Raw genomic sequence first — 18,064 nt, forward strand, 5'->3', positions numbered from 1 at the left:
TAGCAGAGGTACTCCAGCCCACTGAGCATCAATTTAGCCCTGCCAGTTTCTCATCTGGCAAGTTCTACAAGAGATTTCACTCTCATTTCTGTGTGACAACCCAACTAAAGATAATATAATACAGCAAATCTAATGGCATCAGCTCTTGGTAAATGAACTGGTCAGGAGGGAATGATTGCAGAAAGGAAGCTAAATAAAATGAAAGAGTTTCTCTTAATTGTTTTATTTTATGGCCTTTGCCATAGGCCAGTGGGTTCATAGCCCCTCCTGCCTCTTTTATTTTCATCTCCTTGTGGGGGGAAAAAAAACAGGTTGCATTAGAGCTGAGTGAGGCAGCAGGGGAGAGTGGAACAGAGGATGTGGGAATGACAGCGAGATCCGGACAGGCTGAGAGCTGGGCACAGAGCGACCACTGAGGTTCAACAAGGATAAGTGCAGAGTCCTGCTCCTGGGCAAGAATAATGAACTGCACCAGTACAGGCTGGGAAGTGACTGCTGGAGAGGCACCTGGGAGTCCCCATGGATACCAAGTTGTCCATGGGACAGCAGTGTGCCCTTGTGGCCAAGAAAGCCAGCGGGGTCCTGGGGTCCGCTCAGCAGAGTGTGTCCAGCAGATCAAGGGAGGTTCTCCTCCCACTCTGCTCTGCCCTGGTCAGACCTCATCTTGAGTACTGCCTTCAGTTTTGGGCTCCCCAGTTTGAGGGACAGGGATCTGCTGGAGAGGGTCCAGTGGAGGGCAAGGATGGTTGGGGGACTGGAACACTGCCTGATGAGGAGAGGCTGAGGGACCTGGGGCTGTTTAGTCTGGAGAAGAGAAGACTGAGAGGGGATTTGATAAATGTTTATAGACACCTGAGGGATGGAGTCAGGAGAGGGGGACAGGCTCTGCTCACTGCTCCCTGGGATAGGACAAGGAGCAATGGGTGTAAGTTGCAGCACAGGAGGTTCCAGCTCAACACAAGGGGCAGCTTCTTTACTGTAAGGGTCCCAATGTGCACTGGCACAGGCTGCCCAGAGAGGTTGTGGAGTCTCCTTCTCTGGAGCCTTTCCAGGTCTGTCTGGATGTGTTCCTCTGTGATCTGTGTTAGATAGGATTGTCCTGCTCTGGCAGGGGAGTTGATGATCTCCTTGGGTCCTTTTCAACCCCTAACATCCTGTGAGCCTGTGATTATAAGGTCCTTTTCTCTCTGAGCTATTCTCCTAAAAGCCTTAGGTTGCTGTGTTTGTCCTTGCAGTCAGAGCATCAAACTGTGGACTTAGCAATGCTAACTACCCATGAAACCTGCACTCCTTCCTGTGTGACTAAAGGTACCAAAGACAGTCAAAACAGAATGGAAGAGGGATAGCAATATTGGCCTTCACCACTCCAGTGTTTTCTGTTTGCCATTCTGTAGGCTGTTCTGTGGCTGATTAGGTTACACCTTGAGTCCTGTGTCCAGTTCTGGGCCCCTCAGTTTAAGAAAGATGTTGAGATGTTGAATGTGTCCAGAGAAAAGCACCAAGGCTGGTGAGGGAGCTGGAGGTGTTCAGCCTGCAGAAGAGGAGGCTCAGGGCAGAGCTCATTGCTGTGTACAGCTATCTGAAAGGAGGTTATAGCCAAATGGGGTTGGTTTCTTCTGCCAGGCAAGCAGTGACAGAACAAGAGGACACAGCCTCAAGCTGTGCCTGGACAGGTCTAGGCTGGATGTTAGGAGGAAGTTGTTGGCAGAGAGAGTGATTGGCATTGGAATGGGCTGCCCAGGGAGGTGGTGGAGTCACCATCCCTGGAGGTGTTGAAAAAGAGGCTGGATGAGGCATTTAGTGCCATGGGTTAGTTAATTGGAAGGTGTTAGGTTGGACTCAATTATCTTAGAGATCTTTTCCAACCTGGTTAATAGTTTAGTTAATTACAAGGGTTAGGTAATAGGTTGGACTTGATCATCTTAGAGATCTTTTCCAACCTGGTTACTAGTTTAGTTAATTAAGGTTAGGTAGTAGGTTGGACTTGATGATTTTAGAGGTCTTTTCTAACCTGGTTACTACTTTAGTTAATTAGAAGGGTTGGGTAATAGGTTAGACTTGATCATCTTGGAGGTCTTTTCCAACCTGGTTAATAGTTTAGTTAATTACAAGGGTTAGGTAATAGGTTGGACTTGATCATCTTAGAGATCTTTTCCAACCTGGTTAATAGTTGATTAGAAGGGTTAGGTAATAGGTTAGACTTGATGATCTTAGAGATCTTTTTCAACCTGGTTAATAGTTTAGTTAATTAGAAGGGTTAGGTAATAGGTTGGACTTGATGATCTTAGAGGTCTTTTCCAACCTGGTTAATAGTTGATTAGAAGAGTTAGGTGATAGGTTGGACTTGAAGATCTTAGAGGTCTTTTCCAACCTGGTTAATAGTTAATTAGAAGGGTTAGGTAATAGGTTGGACTTGATGATCTTAGAGGTCTTTTCCAACCTGGTTAATAGTTAATTAGAAGGGTTAGGTGATAGGTTGGACTTGATGATCTTAGAGGTCTTTTCCAACCTGGTTGATAGTTGATTAGAAGGGTTAGGTGATAGGTTGGACTTGATGATCTTAGAGGTCTTTTCCAACCTGGTTATTTCTGTGTTTCTGCAATAGCAGCTTATTCTGTTTCATTCTGATCTTCAACCAGTTGAGCTCCAGCAGTGGCACAGCACTGCCTTAGCACAGCTGGGAGACAATTAAAAGGAAATGCTAAACTCCCTGAAGTCTGCACACTTCAATTGAGTATATCTCTGGTGTGGCAGGGCCAAAGCTTTCTGTACTTCACTGTCTTGTTATGCAGCTCTTTCCCATGCAGGCTTTTTAAAAGCTAGTGGAAACTGTGTCCAAAGAAGGACTTGATGTAAAATCTGTTCCATGAGAGGTTTTTTTGGTCTGCAAAATCTGTTTTTTCACTCCCTCATTTTTTTTCCCCCCCCCAAAGCAAGTTTAAGCTGATCACACAATGTATTTGAAAAGCTTTAACTGCAGTTGCCAGACCATTCATTGAAGGAATATTTACTCTACTGAATATATATCACAGGATGTCAGAGGTTTGAAAGTGACCTCTGGAGCTCTTCCAGTTCAACCCCCTCTGCCAGAGCAGGGCCAGAGAATCCAGCACAGGTGGCACGGGAACAGACAGGGCTGGAAAGGATTCAGAGAAGGAGCCTCCACAACCTCTCTGGGCAGCCTGTGCAAGTGGCACTCTTACGGTAAAGAACTTCTTCCTCCTACTGAGCTGGAGCTTGCTGTGCTTTAGCTTCCATCCCTTGCCCCTTGTCCTGTGCCAGGGCACAAGTGAGCAGAGGCTGTTCTGTCCCTTCCTTCCTGACCCCCAGCCCTCAGCTATTCATGGGCATTGCTCAGATCCCCTCTCAGCCTTCTCCTCTCCAGACTGATCAGCCCCAGGGCTCTCAGCCTCTCTTCACCAGGCAGTGCTGCAGTCCCTTCAGCAGCCCTCCCTTGGACTCTCTCGCTGTTTTGATTGTCTGTTTCTGAGTGTGACATGGTAGCATTCAGGTAAACACAGCAATCATTGCATGTTTGGCTGGGATGTAACAATGTGAGAGCAGAATAATTGTCTTCAAATGGCATCCAGCCATTCATTCAGCCTCTGCCAGTTTTGCACAGGCAGCAATGAGCCCAACCTCACTATCACAGAGTCAGGCAGGGTTGGAAGGGACCACAATAATCATCTGGTTTCAATCCTCCTGCCATGGGTAGGGACACTCTGCCCTAGATCAGGTTGGCCACAGCCTCATCCAGCCTGGCCTTGAACACCTCTAGGGATGGAGCCTCAATCACTTCCCTGGGCAACCCATTCCAGACTCTCACCACTCTCACATTGAAGAATTCCTTTCTAACATCCAATCTGAATCTCCCCACCTCCAGCTTTGTTCCATTCCCTCCAGTCCTATCACTACCTGACAGCCTAAAAAGTCTCTCCCCAGGTTTTTTGTAGCCCCCCTTCAGATCCTGAAAGGCCACAAGAAGGTCACCTGGGAGCCTCCTCTTCTCCAGGCTGAACAGCCCCAACTCTAAAATGTACAGAAAGCAGAGTGGGGGGAAAGGGAGGAATAAAAAGCCAACAGATGTGGTGGGATGACCCTGTGCAGAGGCTGTGAGGAGTGTGTACAAAAACCCACTGCTGCCCTGCCTGTGCAAGCCTTGGCTGCCTTTTACTGCTGTGGTGTGAGCTCAGGCAGCAGCAAGGCAAAAGATGGCTCAGAACAACTAGTGAGGATGGAAAACTTGGAAGACATCCAGGACAGCAGCCTCTAACATTAATGGCATTAAAAATAATTTCCAGGCAGGTTAATATGAGTCCTGTCTGCTTAGTGCCTGAGGGTGATTGAAGAGACAGGGAGCCTCGGGAGCAGAGCAAGTGGAAACACAGAGTGTGTAGCATCTTATTTTCATTAGGTGGACTCAGAGTCTTTGACATGCAAAGCCCCCTTGGGAAGATGCTTGCCAGCCCCATGCTGTGTTTAGCCTGACCTGCAGGAAATGTGGCTGAGCTTTGGGAGATGGTTTCACCAGAAGTGACCTCCTGTGCCATGGGTGTCAGAAGGATTTGGCTGCAAGTGGTGAAAGGGAATTCTGATTGTGGGGAGGGTTTAGGTTTGGTTTTTTTTAAGAGAGATCATCTGAAATTGGATTTTTTTCCCTTTCATTGGAGATGCTCACAGCCTCCAATGCTTGCAGAAGACAAAGTCACCCCTGAAGCCAGGGCATGTATGAAAAGTATGCCTTGTGATGAGTGTGGAGTCTTGCACCTGGGAAGGAGCAACCCCATGGGTCAGGATAGGCTGGGACTGAACTGCTGGAGAGCAGTGAAAGGGGAAAGGACCTGGGGGTCCTCATGGGTGGAAGAATGTCCATGAGCCAGCAATGTGCTCTGGAGGCAAGGAGGGCCAGTGCCATTCTGGGATGTATTAGAAGGGCTGTGGGTAGTAGGTCAAGAATGGTTCTCTTGCCCCTCTGCCCTGCTGTGAGGGAAATAATAGAAGCAGCTTTGAAAGGGGTTAATGAATGCTAATGCATTTAAGTAATTAAACCCAAGAAAGAATTACTCCTAATGAAGTTCAGGCATTAATAAGGAACAAACACTGCACGCATGCCACTTTTGGCAAGTGAAAAATCTGTAGTGAGCTATCAGTTTTCATGCCAGAGGGAGGCAGCCAAGATCCCTGGGGTTAAAGCCTTATGGCAAATCTTTATTCTTGTATAGAGAAATCTAAAAACCTATTTTAAAGTGTTAAAGTCTGGACAGTGAAAAGGCCAGAAATGTTACTGACATCCTGGAATGCTCTCTTGAATTCAACTTGGCTTGATTAGCCTCTGGCCTGTTTCACAGAATCACAGAATGCCAGGGGCTGGAAGGGACCTCCAAAGCTCATCCAGTCCAACTCCCCTGCCAGAGCAGGATTTCCTATGCCTGGTCACACAGGAACACATCCAGGCAGGTCTCGAATGTCTCCAGAGAGGGAGACTCCATAACACCCCATGGCAGCCTCTTCCAGTGTTCTGACACCCTCACAGGAAAAAAAAACCCTCCTCATGCTTCCATGGAACTTCCTATGGCTCAACTGCCACCAGAGCCCCTTGTCCTGCCACTGGGCATCACCCAGCAGAGCCTGGCTCCAGCCTCTTGGCACTCAGCCTGCACATATTGATAACCATGACTGAGGTCACCTCTCAGGTTCTTCCTCTCCAAGCCCCAGCTCCCTCCAGGCTCTCCTCCTAAGGAAGAGGTTCCACTCCCTTCAGCATCTTTGTGGCTCTGGGCTGGACTCTCTCAAGCAGTTCCCTGAGGTCCTTCTTGAACTGAAGGGGCCCAGCCAAGACCTCCCCTGGCACAACTTGAGACTGTGCAAATATGTGCTGAGTCTTGTGTCCAGTTCTGGGCTCCTGAATTAAAGAAAGATGTTGAGGTGCTTGAATGTCTCCAGAGAAGGGCACCAAGGCTGGTGAGGGGGCTGGAGCACAGCCCTATGAGGAGAGACTGAAGGAGCTGGGGATGCTCAGCCTGGAGAAGAGGCGGCTCAGAGGTGACCACATTGCTCTCCACAGCTAACTGAAGGGAGGTTGTGGCCAGGTGAGGTTGGTCTCTTTTGCCAGGCAGTGACAGAACAAGAGGGCACAGCCTCAAGTTATGCCAGGGGAGGTCTAGGCTGGATGTTAGGAGGAAGTTCTTCACACAAAGAGTGATTGGCATTGGAATGGGCTGCCCAGGGAGGTGGTGGAGTCACCATCCCTGGAACTGTTCAAGCAAAGCCTGGCTGAGGCACTTAGTGCCATGGTCTGGTTGATTGGCTAGGGCTGGGTGCTAGGTTGGACTGGATGATCTTGGAGGTCTCTTCCAACCTGGTTGGTTCTATGATTCTATTCTATGGTCTAGCTAATTAGAAGGTGTTAGGTGATAGGTTGGACTCTATGATCTCAAAGTTCTTTTCCAACCTGGTCAGTGCAGCAATTGTGCAGTCTGACAGGCTTAGGGGCAGCCAAGAATCCCAGTTCCCTTTGCCAGCTTTTTGTCCCTAGGTCTGTTTCAACATCAGCAGCTGCTACAGTGAGGGTCAGCAGAGTGCCTAGTGGGAGTCAACCAAGGGAATAAAGAATTGGCAAGGACACTCTCAGTTGTTTGGGTTGGGTTTTTTCTTTTGCTTAGCCTAAATTAGCAAAATCTGCTGAATTCTGAAGTGTTTCTTTCACTTCTCCTTGCCTGGAGGCAATCTTAGCTGCTCTGCAGGGCTGCAGCCTCCTCAGCTTTGTCTGTTTAAAATCAGGTCCATTTCTGTTCTCTGGGTAGTGCACAGGTCACAGGCATGTTTTTAATTACCAATTAGAGTTCCATTAAGGAAATAAACCGAGTTTTTATGTGCTGGTTGTCAGAGGTCCTTAGAGCTGCCTCATTTCACGTGCCCTGTCCATTCAAGCAGCAAGCAGCCCAAAAAGGAACTTAACTCAGGGGTAGTAAACAAAAGACTGCAAACCTTTGCCCCAGAAAAGGCAAGACAGAGGCTGAGATGCAGAAGCTGCAAGGACTTTTCATTTTTCATTCCCTTCACTTCTGTTTTCCTCTCTGCCATGAGCAGTGTGAACAGAATGTTAAATATGCCCTTAAGTGACTCATGGAAAGGAAAAGGTCACACACATGCACACTGTCTCTTGCTCTCCTGCTTGTGTGCATTGTGTGTTGCTATCAATGCATGAAGACAAAGACCTCAACCCTAGAACCCTGAACTGTGGGACCAATTTATAGTTGCTCAGCAAACTTCCAAGAGGGAGAGGTTGTAAATAGTCATAAATTCCACTTCTTTATAAAGCATTCCCTGTCAGGCATCACTGCCCTGCACAAACACTTAGGAAAGAGCTGTAGGAGATTAAAGCCATAAATTAGAGCATCATAAAATGCACAGCAGTGATTGGATTATAATTTTTTTGATAGAAGCATTTCCAAAGTGGGATTTGATGAGGTCTTGGGAGTGGTCAGAGAAGTCTCTGCTCAGTGGCTTATCAAAGACTCAGGGCTAGATTTCTTGGGGTGGGGGTGGGGAGGGTGTCTCTTGTGGCTCTCAGTAGTTGGGGGTGGTTCACAGAGGGCTCAAACTGTGCTGGCTGTGGCTCTGGTTTCTGGAACCTGTGTTTTCTCTCCTCTGATCCCATGCTACCTGCCCCAGTGCATTTCTTTGGCTGTCTTTGTCTTTTTCCCTGCCAGCCTTGTTCTCTTCTAAAACCATCACCTATGTGAGGAGCTTATTCAAGAGAGGCAGTGCCAGTCCTCGTGGCAGCTCAGTAAATGGTGGTGCCCTCTTCAAATGGGGGTTCTCCCTGCCAGGCAAGGTTTCAAATTCTTTAATGTTACCTGAGAAGTTATAAAGAGGATGAAGAATAATGGAAAATTCTGCTTGCAGGCCATTTCTGACCTACCTGGGCAGGAAAAATACTTTCAATGCTGAAATGAGTAGCAAAACTCTCCCCTATTTAGACTAGATTGTAGTCTGAATATGCACCAGTTCTACTCAAAAGCTTCTAGGATCAGATCATTTTTGAGAAGAGAAAAGATCTTTCTGAGAGAGAAGATGCTTTGTTAGAAGCATGAACATAAGCCAGCAGTGTGCCCAGGTGGCCAAGAGAGCCAGTGGCATCATGGCCTGCATCAGGAATGGTGTGGCCAGCAGGAGCAGGGAGGTCATTCTGCCCCTGTACTCTGCACTGGTTAGACCACACCTTGAGTGCTGTGTTCAGTTCTGGGCCCTCCAGTTTAGGAGGGACATTGAGATGCTTGAGTGTGTCCAGAGAAGGGCAACGAGGCTGGGGAGAGGCCTTGAGCACAGCCCTACGAGGAGAGGCTGAGGGAGCTGGGGGTGTGCAGCCTGGAGAAGAGGAGGCTCAGGGCAGACCTCATTGCTGTCTACAACTCCCTGAAGGAAGGCTGTGGCCAGGTGGGGTTGGTCTCTTCTGCCAGGCAAGCAGCAACAGAACAAGGGGACACAATGTGAAGTTGTGGTGGGGGAGGTCTAGGCTGGATGTTAGGAGGAAGTTGTTGTCAGAGAGAGTCATTGGCATTGGAATGGGCTGCCCAGGGAGGTGGTGGAGTTGCTGTCCCTGGAGGTGTTGAAGCAAAGCCTGGATGAGGCACTTAGTGCCATGGTCTGGTTGATTGGCCAGGGCTGGGTGCTAGGTTGGACTGGATGATCTTGGAGGTCTCTTCCAACTTTGCTGATTCTATGTGGGTTGTAACATGCTGAGCAGAGAGAGACAGCAAAGACTGAGAAGACTTTAAGTGACTGTATTTTATATGGTAAACCCTTTAGACTGTGGTGTATGAGATTTGAGAGCCCTATCCAGTCAACCAGATCATGGCACAAAGTACCTCATCCAGGCTTGGCTTCAATACCTCCAGTGATGGGGACTCCACCACCTCCCTGGGCAGCCCATTCCAGTGCCAATCGCTCTCTCTACCAACAACTTCCTCCTAATATCCAGCTTAAACCTGCCCTGCACAACTTGAGGCTGTGTTCCCTTGTTCTATTGCTGGTTGCCTGGGAGAAGAGGCCACCCCCCACCTGGCTACATTCTGAGGAGGATTTCTTAGAACCATCACTGGTCTACTCACTTTTCCTGATAGGAGAAAAGCCTCATGGCACCCCAGAATAATTTCCTTGGGTTTCTAATTGCTAGGTTGGACTGGATAATCTTGGAGGTCTCTTCCAACCTGGTTGATTCTATGATTCTATGGTTCTGTCATTGGGTGCAGTTAGAACGTTCAGAACAGGAACAAAGCTATGAGGTCTTCAGAAGGCACTGGGATTAGAGAGTCATCCTCTGTTGGAAGTGCTTCTCAGAGCCTCAACACTCAGGGTTTGCTTCTTTGCTAGGAGTACAACGATGTGCAGTTTGTTTCTAGGCAGTGCTAATTGTTGGCTAATCCAGCAGCTAGGCTCACTGATGCTCACCTCCTAGAGCTACAAGAAACCAAACTCAGCCAGTCCCAGAATATCTGTGTGTGCACCACAGACTGGCCACTTTGATACAGCTTCTGTCCTTCCTCTCCTTCCACTCATGGGCATCCTTCCATCCCCATTATGAGCCAGCAATGTGCTCTGGTGGCCAGTGCTATTCTGCCATGTGTTACAAGGTAGTAGGTTGAGATAGGTTCTTCTGCCTCTCTACTTTGCCCTGCTGAGGCCACATCTGGAATATTGTGTCCAGTTCTGGGCCCCTCAGTTCATGAAGGACCTCAGGGAACTGCTTGAGAGAGTCCAGCCCAGAGCCACAAAGATGCTGAAGGGAGTGGAATATCTTCCTTAGGAGGAGAGCCTGAGGCAGCTGGGGCTTGGAGCTTGGCAAGGAGGAGCCTGAGAGGTGACCACAGTCATGGTTATCAATATGTAAAGAGCCAGACTCTGCTGGGTGATGCCCAGTGACAGAACAAGGGGCACTGGTGGAATCTGAGCAACTAGAAATGCAGATACTCACTTTAGAGAGGCAAATTCTACAGCTGCTGAGGGCAACAGGGTCTCCTGTGCTGTCTAAGCTGAGGCAAGGGGTGGTTGAGTTACATCAGTGAGTTCACTGGACAAGGTGGCATCAGAACTGGGGCTGCAACCCTGGTTCTTGGAAACCCAATTGTGCTGTGTGAGTTACACTGTGCTCCCGAGGGCTCTTGAGCTTTATGGTGTAATGATAGCAGGGAACACAGAGTAGCTGGTAGGCTTCTCAGGTTCTCAAGGCTAAATGCAAGTAGCTCTCTGAAATGGCCTTGGATTACCTGCACTATTTAATTTCTGCACTATTTTCCTTCAGTTTTAGATCCTGAAATCATTGCTTTAAATGCAGAGGATCATAAAATCTCTTCCCCCACACCCCCCAGCCCTGCTCAGCATTCTGTATCTTATGTTCAATTCAGAGGCTTTTATAGAGCTGAGGTTTTTTAATAGCTCTTAACTAGAGCATTGCAGTAAATTCATTCAACCAGCTTGTAGTTGTGTGTGTGTATAGATGAATATATCTGTGTGTTAGTGTAGCTGTGCCTCTCTGTGTAGTCTTTTGGCATGTTATTACCTCAATAACATGGTTCAACACACAGTGTTATTACAATAAGAAAAGAGCAGTCTGGGGTTGCTCTGAGCATCTTCAGAGGCAAAAAGGAATGAGGCTCCTAAACCCAGTGAGATGGGAACTTGTTAGTGGCTGCTCTCTGCACTGTTAAGTACTTTACAAAACACCCAAACAAAATCATTCCAGAATCTTCTCACACATCTGCTTTCTTGGTCTTTTGATTGCATTGGTGCAGTTACTTCAATGAAATTCGTAGAAGGGCTTAGGCTGGAAGAGACCTTAGAGATCATAGAATCATAGAATCAAGCAGGTTGGAAGAGACCTCCAAGCTCATCCAGTCCAACCTAGCACCTAGCCCTAGCCAGTCAACTAGACCATGGCACTAAGTGCCTCAGGCAGGCTTTGCTTGAGCACCTCCAGGGATGGTGACTCCACCACCTCCCTGGGCAGCCCATTCCAATGCAAATCACTCTCTCTGCCAACAACTTCCTCCTAACATCCAGCCTAGACCTCCCCCACCAGAACTTGAGACTGTGTCCCCTTGTTCTATTGCTGGTTGCCTGGCAGCAGAGCCCAACCCCAGCTGGCTACAGCCTCCCTTCAGGTAGTTGCAGACAGCAATGAGGTCTGCCCTGAGCCTCCTCTTCTGCAGGCTGCACACCCCCAGCTCCCTCAGCCTCTCCTCACAGGGTTTGTGTTCCAAGCCCCTCCTCAGCCTTGCTGCCCTTCTCTGGACACCTTCCAGCACCTCAACATCTCTCTTGAATTGAGGAGCCCAGATTTGTACATCAATTAGTATCACTGCAGTCTCCAGCAGCAATGGAAGGGGAAGAACTGGCAGGTTAGAGCCTTCTAAGAGTTTTCAAGCCATTTTGGAGCTGTTTTCTGTGCCCAAGACCATGGCTAAACTCTCAGTGGTTACCACTTCTGTGCCAGTCCCTCTGCTAAATAAAACAACAGACTGAGGCCACAGTAGCCAGGAGTACTGTGTGCTGTTAGATCCTTCTCTGAGTTCAAAGGGGAGGGTAATTTTTGGTGTGGTGATCTGTCTCCAGCTGGGACAACAGTGGTCAGATTCTGTGCTGCAGGCACATTGAAAAGCTCAGCAATTGGATCAGATAACTGCAGCATTTCTGGTTTAGGTGTTGCCTGCACTAAATGCCTGCAGTATTCCCCAGTATTGTGAATGCCTGTGTGAGGGAAAACAATCTTTGAAAGCACAAACATGTGCCTGCTACTCTCGAATGGTCATGGAAAAGAGCAGGCTAATGGGAACATGCAGAGGAAGGAGAAATTGCCTTTTGTGGTCCTGCCTTTTTAATATCCTGTGATCAGCAGGGTGCTAGCAAGCTGCTAATTACCTGAGGCTGAATAGGAGATATTAAGGTGGGCATCTGTCAGAGGCTAAGGTGATTTGTTTGTAAACCTCCTTATTTTGTGCTGCTGTATCCTGTGTAAGTGCCATTCATGCCTGGGTTCCACTGGGCAGAGGGACAGGGAAGTCTAGGCTGGATGTTAGGAGGAAGATGTTGGCAGAGAGAGTGATTGGCATTGGAATGGGCTGCCCAGGGAGGTGGTGGAGTCTCCATCCCTGCAAGTGTTCAAGCAAAGCCTGGCTGAGGCACTTAGTGCCATGGTCTGGTTGACTGGCTAGGGCTGGGTGCTAGGTTGGGCTGGATGATCCTGGAGGTCTCTTCCAACCTGGTTGATTCTATGATTCTAATTTTCTTCCTTCAAATCTACAAAGGTTTTTCTTACAAAGGTCTACAGCTACCTGAAGGGAGGCTGTAGCCAAGTGGGGTTGGTCTTTTCTCCCATGCAGGCAGCAGTAGGACAAAAGGACACAGTGTGAAGTTGTGCCAGGGGAGGTCTAGGCTGGATGTTAGGAGGAAGTTGTTGGCAGAGAGAGTGATTGGCATTGGAATGGGCTGCCCAGGGAGGTGCTGGAGTCACTGTCCCTGGAGGTGTTCAGGAAAAGCCTGGATGAGGCACTTAGTGCCATGGTCTAGCTGACTGGCTAGAGCTGGGTGCTAGGTTGGACTGGATGATCTTGGAGGTCTCTTCCAACCTGGTTAATTCTGTGATTTGCATCTTGGAGCTGGAAATAAAAAGTCTGGAGAAATCCCCACTGGCTGCAAAAGGGGAAGCATCACCCCCACTTTCAAAAAGGGTAGGAAGGAGGAGCCAAGAAAGAACAGGCCAGTCAGTCTCAACTCTCTGCCTGGTACAATCATAGAGCAGATCCTCCTGGAGACCCTACTGAGGCAGAAGAAGAGCAAAGAGGTGATTTGGTACAGTCAGCATGGCTTATGTGCTGGAATGTGACCAGAGAAGGGCTACCAGGATGATCAGAGCACCTCTGCTATGAGGAGAGACTGAGGAAGTTGGAGATGTGCAGTATGGAGAGGAGAAGGCTCCCAGGTGATCTTATTGTGGCCTTTCAGTATCTTAAGGGGGCTACAAGAAAGCTAGGAAGGGACTTTTTAGGCTGTCAGGAAGTGACAGGACTGGGGGGAATGGAATAAAGCTAGAAATGGATGGGTTCAGACTGGTTGTTAGGAAGAAGTTATTCACCTGGAACAGGTTGCCCAAGGAGGTGGTGGAAGCCCCATCCCAGGAGGTGTTTAAGGCCAGGCTGGATGAGGCTCTAGACAGCCTGATCTAGGGTGAGGTGTCCCTGCCTATGGCAGAGGGGTTGGAACTAGATGATCCTTGTGGTCCCTTCCAACCCTGCCAGATTCTGTGAGGAGAGTGTCCTGCCTGCTTGCCTTGCTGGATACTCTGTTAAGTTCTGGCCAGGGGTGTCTGAGGTGTTGGAGTTTGAATTTATCTCAGATTTTTACTTCTTTAATGTGTACTTTTAACAGCTTTGTAGTTTAACCTCCTAGGGCTCTAGGCTCCTTTTGCTGTCATCTCCCTTTGACATACTTATTTCCAACTCAGTTTGCCATGCAGCACCTTTGTAGTGATTACCTAATGCTGCAGTTTACCTCCTACTTAAGTGGAGGTCCCTACTACTTTTGCAACACTGATATTCTTCACAGTATCACCAAGGTTGGAAGAGACCTCACAGATCATCAAGTCCAACCCTTTACCACAGACCTCAAGGCCAGACCATGGCACCAAGTGCCACGTCCAGTCCTGCCTTGAACAGCTCCAGGGATGGCGACTCCACCACCTCCCCGGGCAGCCCATTCCAGTGTCCAATGACTCTCTCAGGGAAGAACTTTCTCCTCACCTCCAGCCTAAATTTCCCCTGGCACAGCTTGAGGCTGTGTCCTCTTGTTCTGGTGCTGGCCACCTGAGAGAAGAGAGCAACCTCCTCCTGGCCACAACCACCCCTCAGGTAGTTGCAGACAGCAATAAGGTCTCCCCTGAGCCTCCTCTTCTCCAGGCTAACCAATCCCAGCTCCCTCAGCCTCTCCTCGTAGGGCTGTGCTCAAGGCCTCTCACCAGCCTCGTCGCCCTTCTCTGGACACGCTCAAGCATCTCAATGTCCCTCCTAAACTGGGGGGCCCAGAACTGAACACAGCACTCAAGGTGTGGTCTAACCAGTGCAGAGTACAGGGGCAGAATGACCTCCCTGCTCCTGCTGACCACACCATTCCTGATGCAGGCCAGGATGCCACTGGCTCTCTTGGCCACCTGGGCACACTGCTGGCTCATGTTCAGGTGGGTATCAATCAGCACCCCCAGATCCCTCTCTGTCTGGCTGCTCTCCAGCCACTCTGACCCCAGCCTGTATCTCTGCATGGGGTTGTTGTAGCCAAAGTGCAGCACCCTTGTTCTACATTGGGACTAAAAACCCCAGAGATGGGAGGCACTGAGCCTGTATACTGGCTCAAAAACCTGCTTACTCGTCCTCAATCAGGCTACACTGTCACTGGAAATGACTTTGTTTGGATGTGCTTAATTACAGCCTGCATTTCATGGGGCCCTGCAGATTCCTGCTGGAATGACTAAAAGCCTCAGGCGTTAGTCATCCCTGGGCTGTAAATCATTTATCACCAATATTCAGCCTACTTACTCCCCAGCAAGAGCAAAGGCAATCCCAAAGAAGGCACAGTTTGACACATTGCATCAGTCTCAGGTGCTCCACTCTCTTTATTTGTCCTTGTCTCTCTCCCCACTATTGCACCCAGCAGTGATTGCTCTCCGGTGGCAGAAACGCTCTGGCTGCAGTTTGTTCCGATGGCTGGCAGCGTTTGACAGCATCTTCTGCAGAGAGCTCCTCCTCTGCACAGGCCTGTGCACTGCCAGCTCCTGCCAAAGCAAAGGCAGTGAGGTGCAGACCCTCATTGCAATTTGCTGCTGCTGTCTGTCAGCCTGGCTGCAAGTGTGAGGAGGAGAGCCCTCTGGCAAGCCTCGTGTCTTAGCTGTACCCAGGCAGAGGTGTGTGGGTGGACTGTGAGAGAGGGAACCTTACCTGTTACACTTGGGTACTTACCTGGCAGGGGAGACACTGTGATCAGGCAGGTGGCTTTCCCAGGGGGAGGCTCACCCTTTGTACTTCAAGTGTGCTGACCCCTATGATTTCCCCACATGTGGGAAACTCAACTGCATCATTTGTGGTAGTGGTGGTCTGTGTTTGTGCTAAAAATAATTCCCCAGCACTACAGGCTGGGGACAGAGTGGCTGAGAGCAGCCAGGAAGAAAGAGACCTAGGGGTGCTGGTAGATAGGAGCTGAAGATGAGGCAGCAGTGTGCCCAGGTGGGCCGGAGAGGCAATGGCATCTTGGCCTGCATCAGGAGCAGTGTGGCCAGCAGGTCAAGGGAGGTTATTCTGCCCCTGGACTCAGCACTGCTCAGGCCACACCTTGAGCACTGTGTCCAATTCTGGGGTCCTCAATTCAAGAGAGATGTTGAGGTGCTGGAAGGTGTCCAGAGAAGGGTGACAAAGGTGCTGAGGGGAACACAAACCCTATGGGGAGATGCTGAGGGAGCTGGGGGTGTGCAGCCTGCAGCAGAGGAGGCTCAGGGCAGAGCTCATTGCTGTCTACAACTCCCTGAAGGGAGGCTGTAGCCAGGTGGGGTTGGTCTCTTCTGCCAGGCACCCAGCAACAGAACAAGGGGACACAGCCTCAAGTTTTGGCAGGGCAGGTCTAGGCTGGATGTTAGGAGGAAGTTGTTGCCAGAGAGAGTGATTGGCATTGGAATGGGCTGCCCAGGGAGGTGGTGGAGTCACTGTGCCTGGAGGTGTTGAAGTAAAGCCTGGCTGAGGCACTTAGTGCCATGGTCTGGTTGACTGGCTAGGGCTGGGTGCTAGGTTGGACTGGGTGATCTTGGAGGTCTCCTCCAACCTGGTTGATTTTACGATTCTCTGAAAGCCCCTTCCCCTGGCTGTTGCTGGTGTTAACCATTGTCTCTCTTGTTCTCTTCTCATCCCCAGGAACGAGTGGAGTATCTCTTTCTCATAATTTTTACAGTGGAAGCATTTTTAAAAGTAATAGCCTATGGACTTCTCTTCCACCCCAACGCTTACCTCCGCAATGGCTGGAATTTACTAGATTTTATAATTGTGGTAGTAGGGTGAGTACCAATCTTCTCTCTTTGAATCCATCCACTGCACTCCTGGGGGTACTGGCAGCCTCGGGAGCCTGAGGGTGGGGAAGTGCTTGGAACATTGCATGGGGGTGGTGTCAGAGGTTGCTGCTCGCTGCGTTCCCTCCTGCAGCCACTGTTTGCTCCTCTTGTGCTAACTCCTCTACAGACTTGTGATGGTTTGGGTCTTCCCTGCCCCCCCACACTTTAAAAATCACCCAGACTAGACTCAGCCGGCTCTGGAAATATGAATGAAGCTTATCTTTACAGCTAGCACAATATACAAGCAGATAGTTATAGCATATACAGTTATAGACAGAAATAGACAAGGTAAAAGGTGATACAGAAACACAGCAACCCTCCCAGAAACCTGAGTCCCCAGGAGGGGCTCTCAACCACCCCTTCACCTTCCCCCTGCCCTTCTCAACCTTACCCCAGTCCCAAGGAAGAATGGAGGTTCTGCCAGAGGTTAAGAAGCAAAGTAGGTTAGCCCTAAATGGAGGGTGAGGTTAGAGATTACGATGTAGCTCAGCCAGCAGCCCAAGTGAGAGTGAATGAGAGAGAGAGAGTGGTTATCAAATGCTTTTATTTCTTGTTCCCATACATCTCAGCAAGCCTGTGAGTGAAGTAGACATCACCCTTGTTTGTCTTTCACAGCCTGTAGTCTAGTTCTTCTCACCAAAACATTCCAGCTAGCTTCAAAATAGCACAAGACTCTACCTGCATAACACCTTTGCCTCTGGGGTCTAAAACTAGAGGTACCTCATTGGTCTTCTGCAGGCGTAACCTGAGTGATGCTGGTTTCAGTGTGTAGCTATGATTGACATTGAGGTAAATGTTAAGGAGTGACAATCAGCTGATGCACATTTCCTGTCTGATATCCCTTGCTCCTTTGATTGGTTTGCAAGACATGGAAGCTAAACTCCTTGTTGGGAATGTGGCTAAGAGGAGTGCAAGGCTAATGGGCAAAATCAAATGCCTGAATGTGCTTAACTGGGGGAAAATCCCTTTGTTTGTGAATCTGTATGGGTATGAGAAAGAATGCCTTGGTGGGAGTCCTAATGAAGATTAGAACTGGATGACAAACAGGTTCTGATGGCTTGGGAAGTTTTATTGACCTTTATGCTCAGATGGAAAACTTAAATCCCAGGAATCATAGAATCAACCAGGTTGGAAGAGACCTCCAAGATCATCCAGTCTAACCTAGCACCCAGCCCTAGCCAGTCAACCAGACCATGGCACTAAGTGCCTCATCCAGGCTTTGCTTCAACACCTCCAGGGATGGTGACTCCACCACCTCCCTGGGCAGCCCATTCCAATGCCAATCACTCTCTCTGCCAACAACTTCCTCCTAACATCCAGCCTAGACCTCACCTGCCACAACTTGAGACTCTGTCCCCTTCTTCTGTTGCTGCTTGCCTGGCAGAAGAGCCCAACCCCACCTGGCTACAGCCTCCCTTCAGGTAGTTGTAGACAGCAGGACAAACAAAACATCTCTTCCAACCTGGCTGATTCTGTGCTTCTATTGCACTCCTCTGCTGGTGATAGCCACCCTTTTGATTGTAACCCTCATAATGTTTTCACCTTTTTTAAGACTAATTTTATTGTTGCAGATCAAAATGCCACTTTGAGCTGCAACCTTTCTAATCCCCTTCTTCCTCTCCTTTTGTTTCTCCCAAGCCTGGCATTTAATTTATTTGAATAAAAGCAAAGCACAATGTGTTCTTCTCCCAGGCAACCAGCAATAGAACAAGGGGACACAGTCTCAAGTTGTGGCAGGAGAGGTCTAGGCTGGATGTTAGGAGGAAGTTGTTGCCAGAGAGAGTGATTGGCATTGGAATGGGCTGCCCAGGGAGGTGGTGGAGTCGCCTCCCCCTAGAGGTGTTCAAGAAAAGCTTGGATGGAATCACCGTCCCTGGAGGTGTTCAAGAGAAGCCTGGCTGAGGCACTTAGTGCCATGGTCTG

General features: G+C 49.1%; 1 protein-coding gene and 1 non-coding gene across 2 annotated transcripts in view; both read left to right on the forward strand.

Moving 5' to 3' along the window:
• CACNA1C (calcium voltage-gated channel subunit alpha1 C) overlaps positions 1-18,064 on the forward strand; it is a 600,430-nt gene that overhangs the window by 310,264 nt on the left and 272,102 nt on the right. The window contains exon 4 of the mRNA XM_064155731.1: positions 15,948-16,087. Within this exon, the coding sequence (XP_064011801.1) occupies positions 15,948-16,087 (140 nt within the window). The remainder of the gene's footprint in view (positions 1-15,947; positions 16,088-18,064) is intronic.
• LOC135182157 (U1 spliceosomal RNA) lies at positions 14,998-15,161 on the forward strand. Its single transcript, XR_010305070.1, has one exon. It is a non-coding gene; the product is annotated as a U1 spliceosomal RNA (small nuclear RNA).

Source organism: Pogoniulus pusillus, chromosome 15 (genome assembly GCF_015220805.1).
Source record: "Pogoniulus pusillus isolate bPogPus1 chromosome 15, bPogPus1.pri, whole genome shotgun sequence".
Classification (NCBI taxonomy): Eukaryota; Metazoa; Chordata; class Aves; order Piciformes; family Lybiidae; genus Pogoniulus; species Pogoniulus pusillus.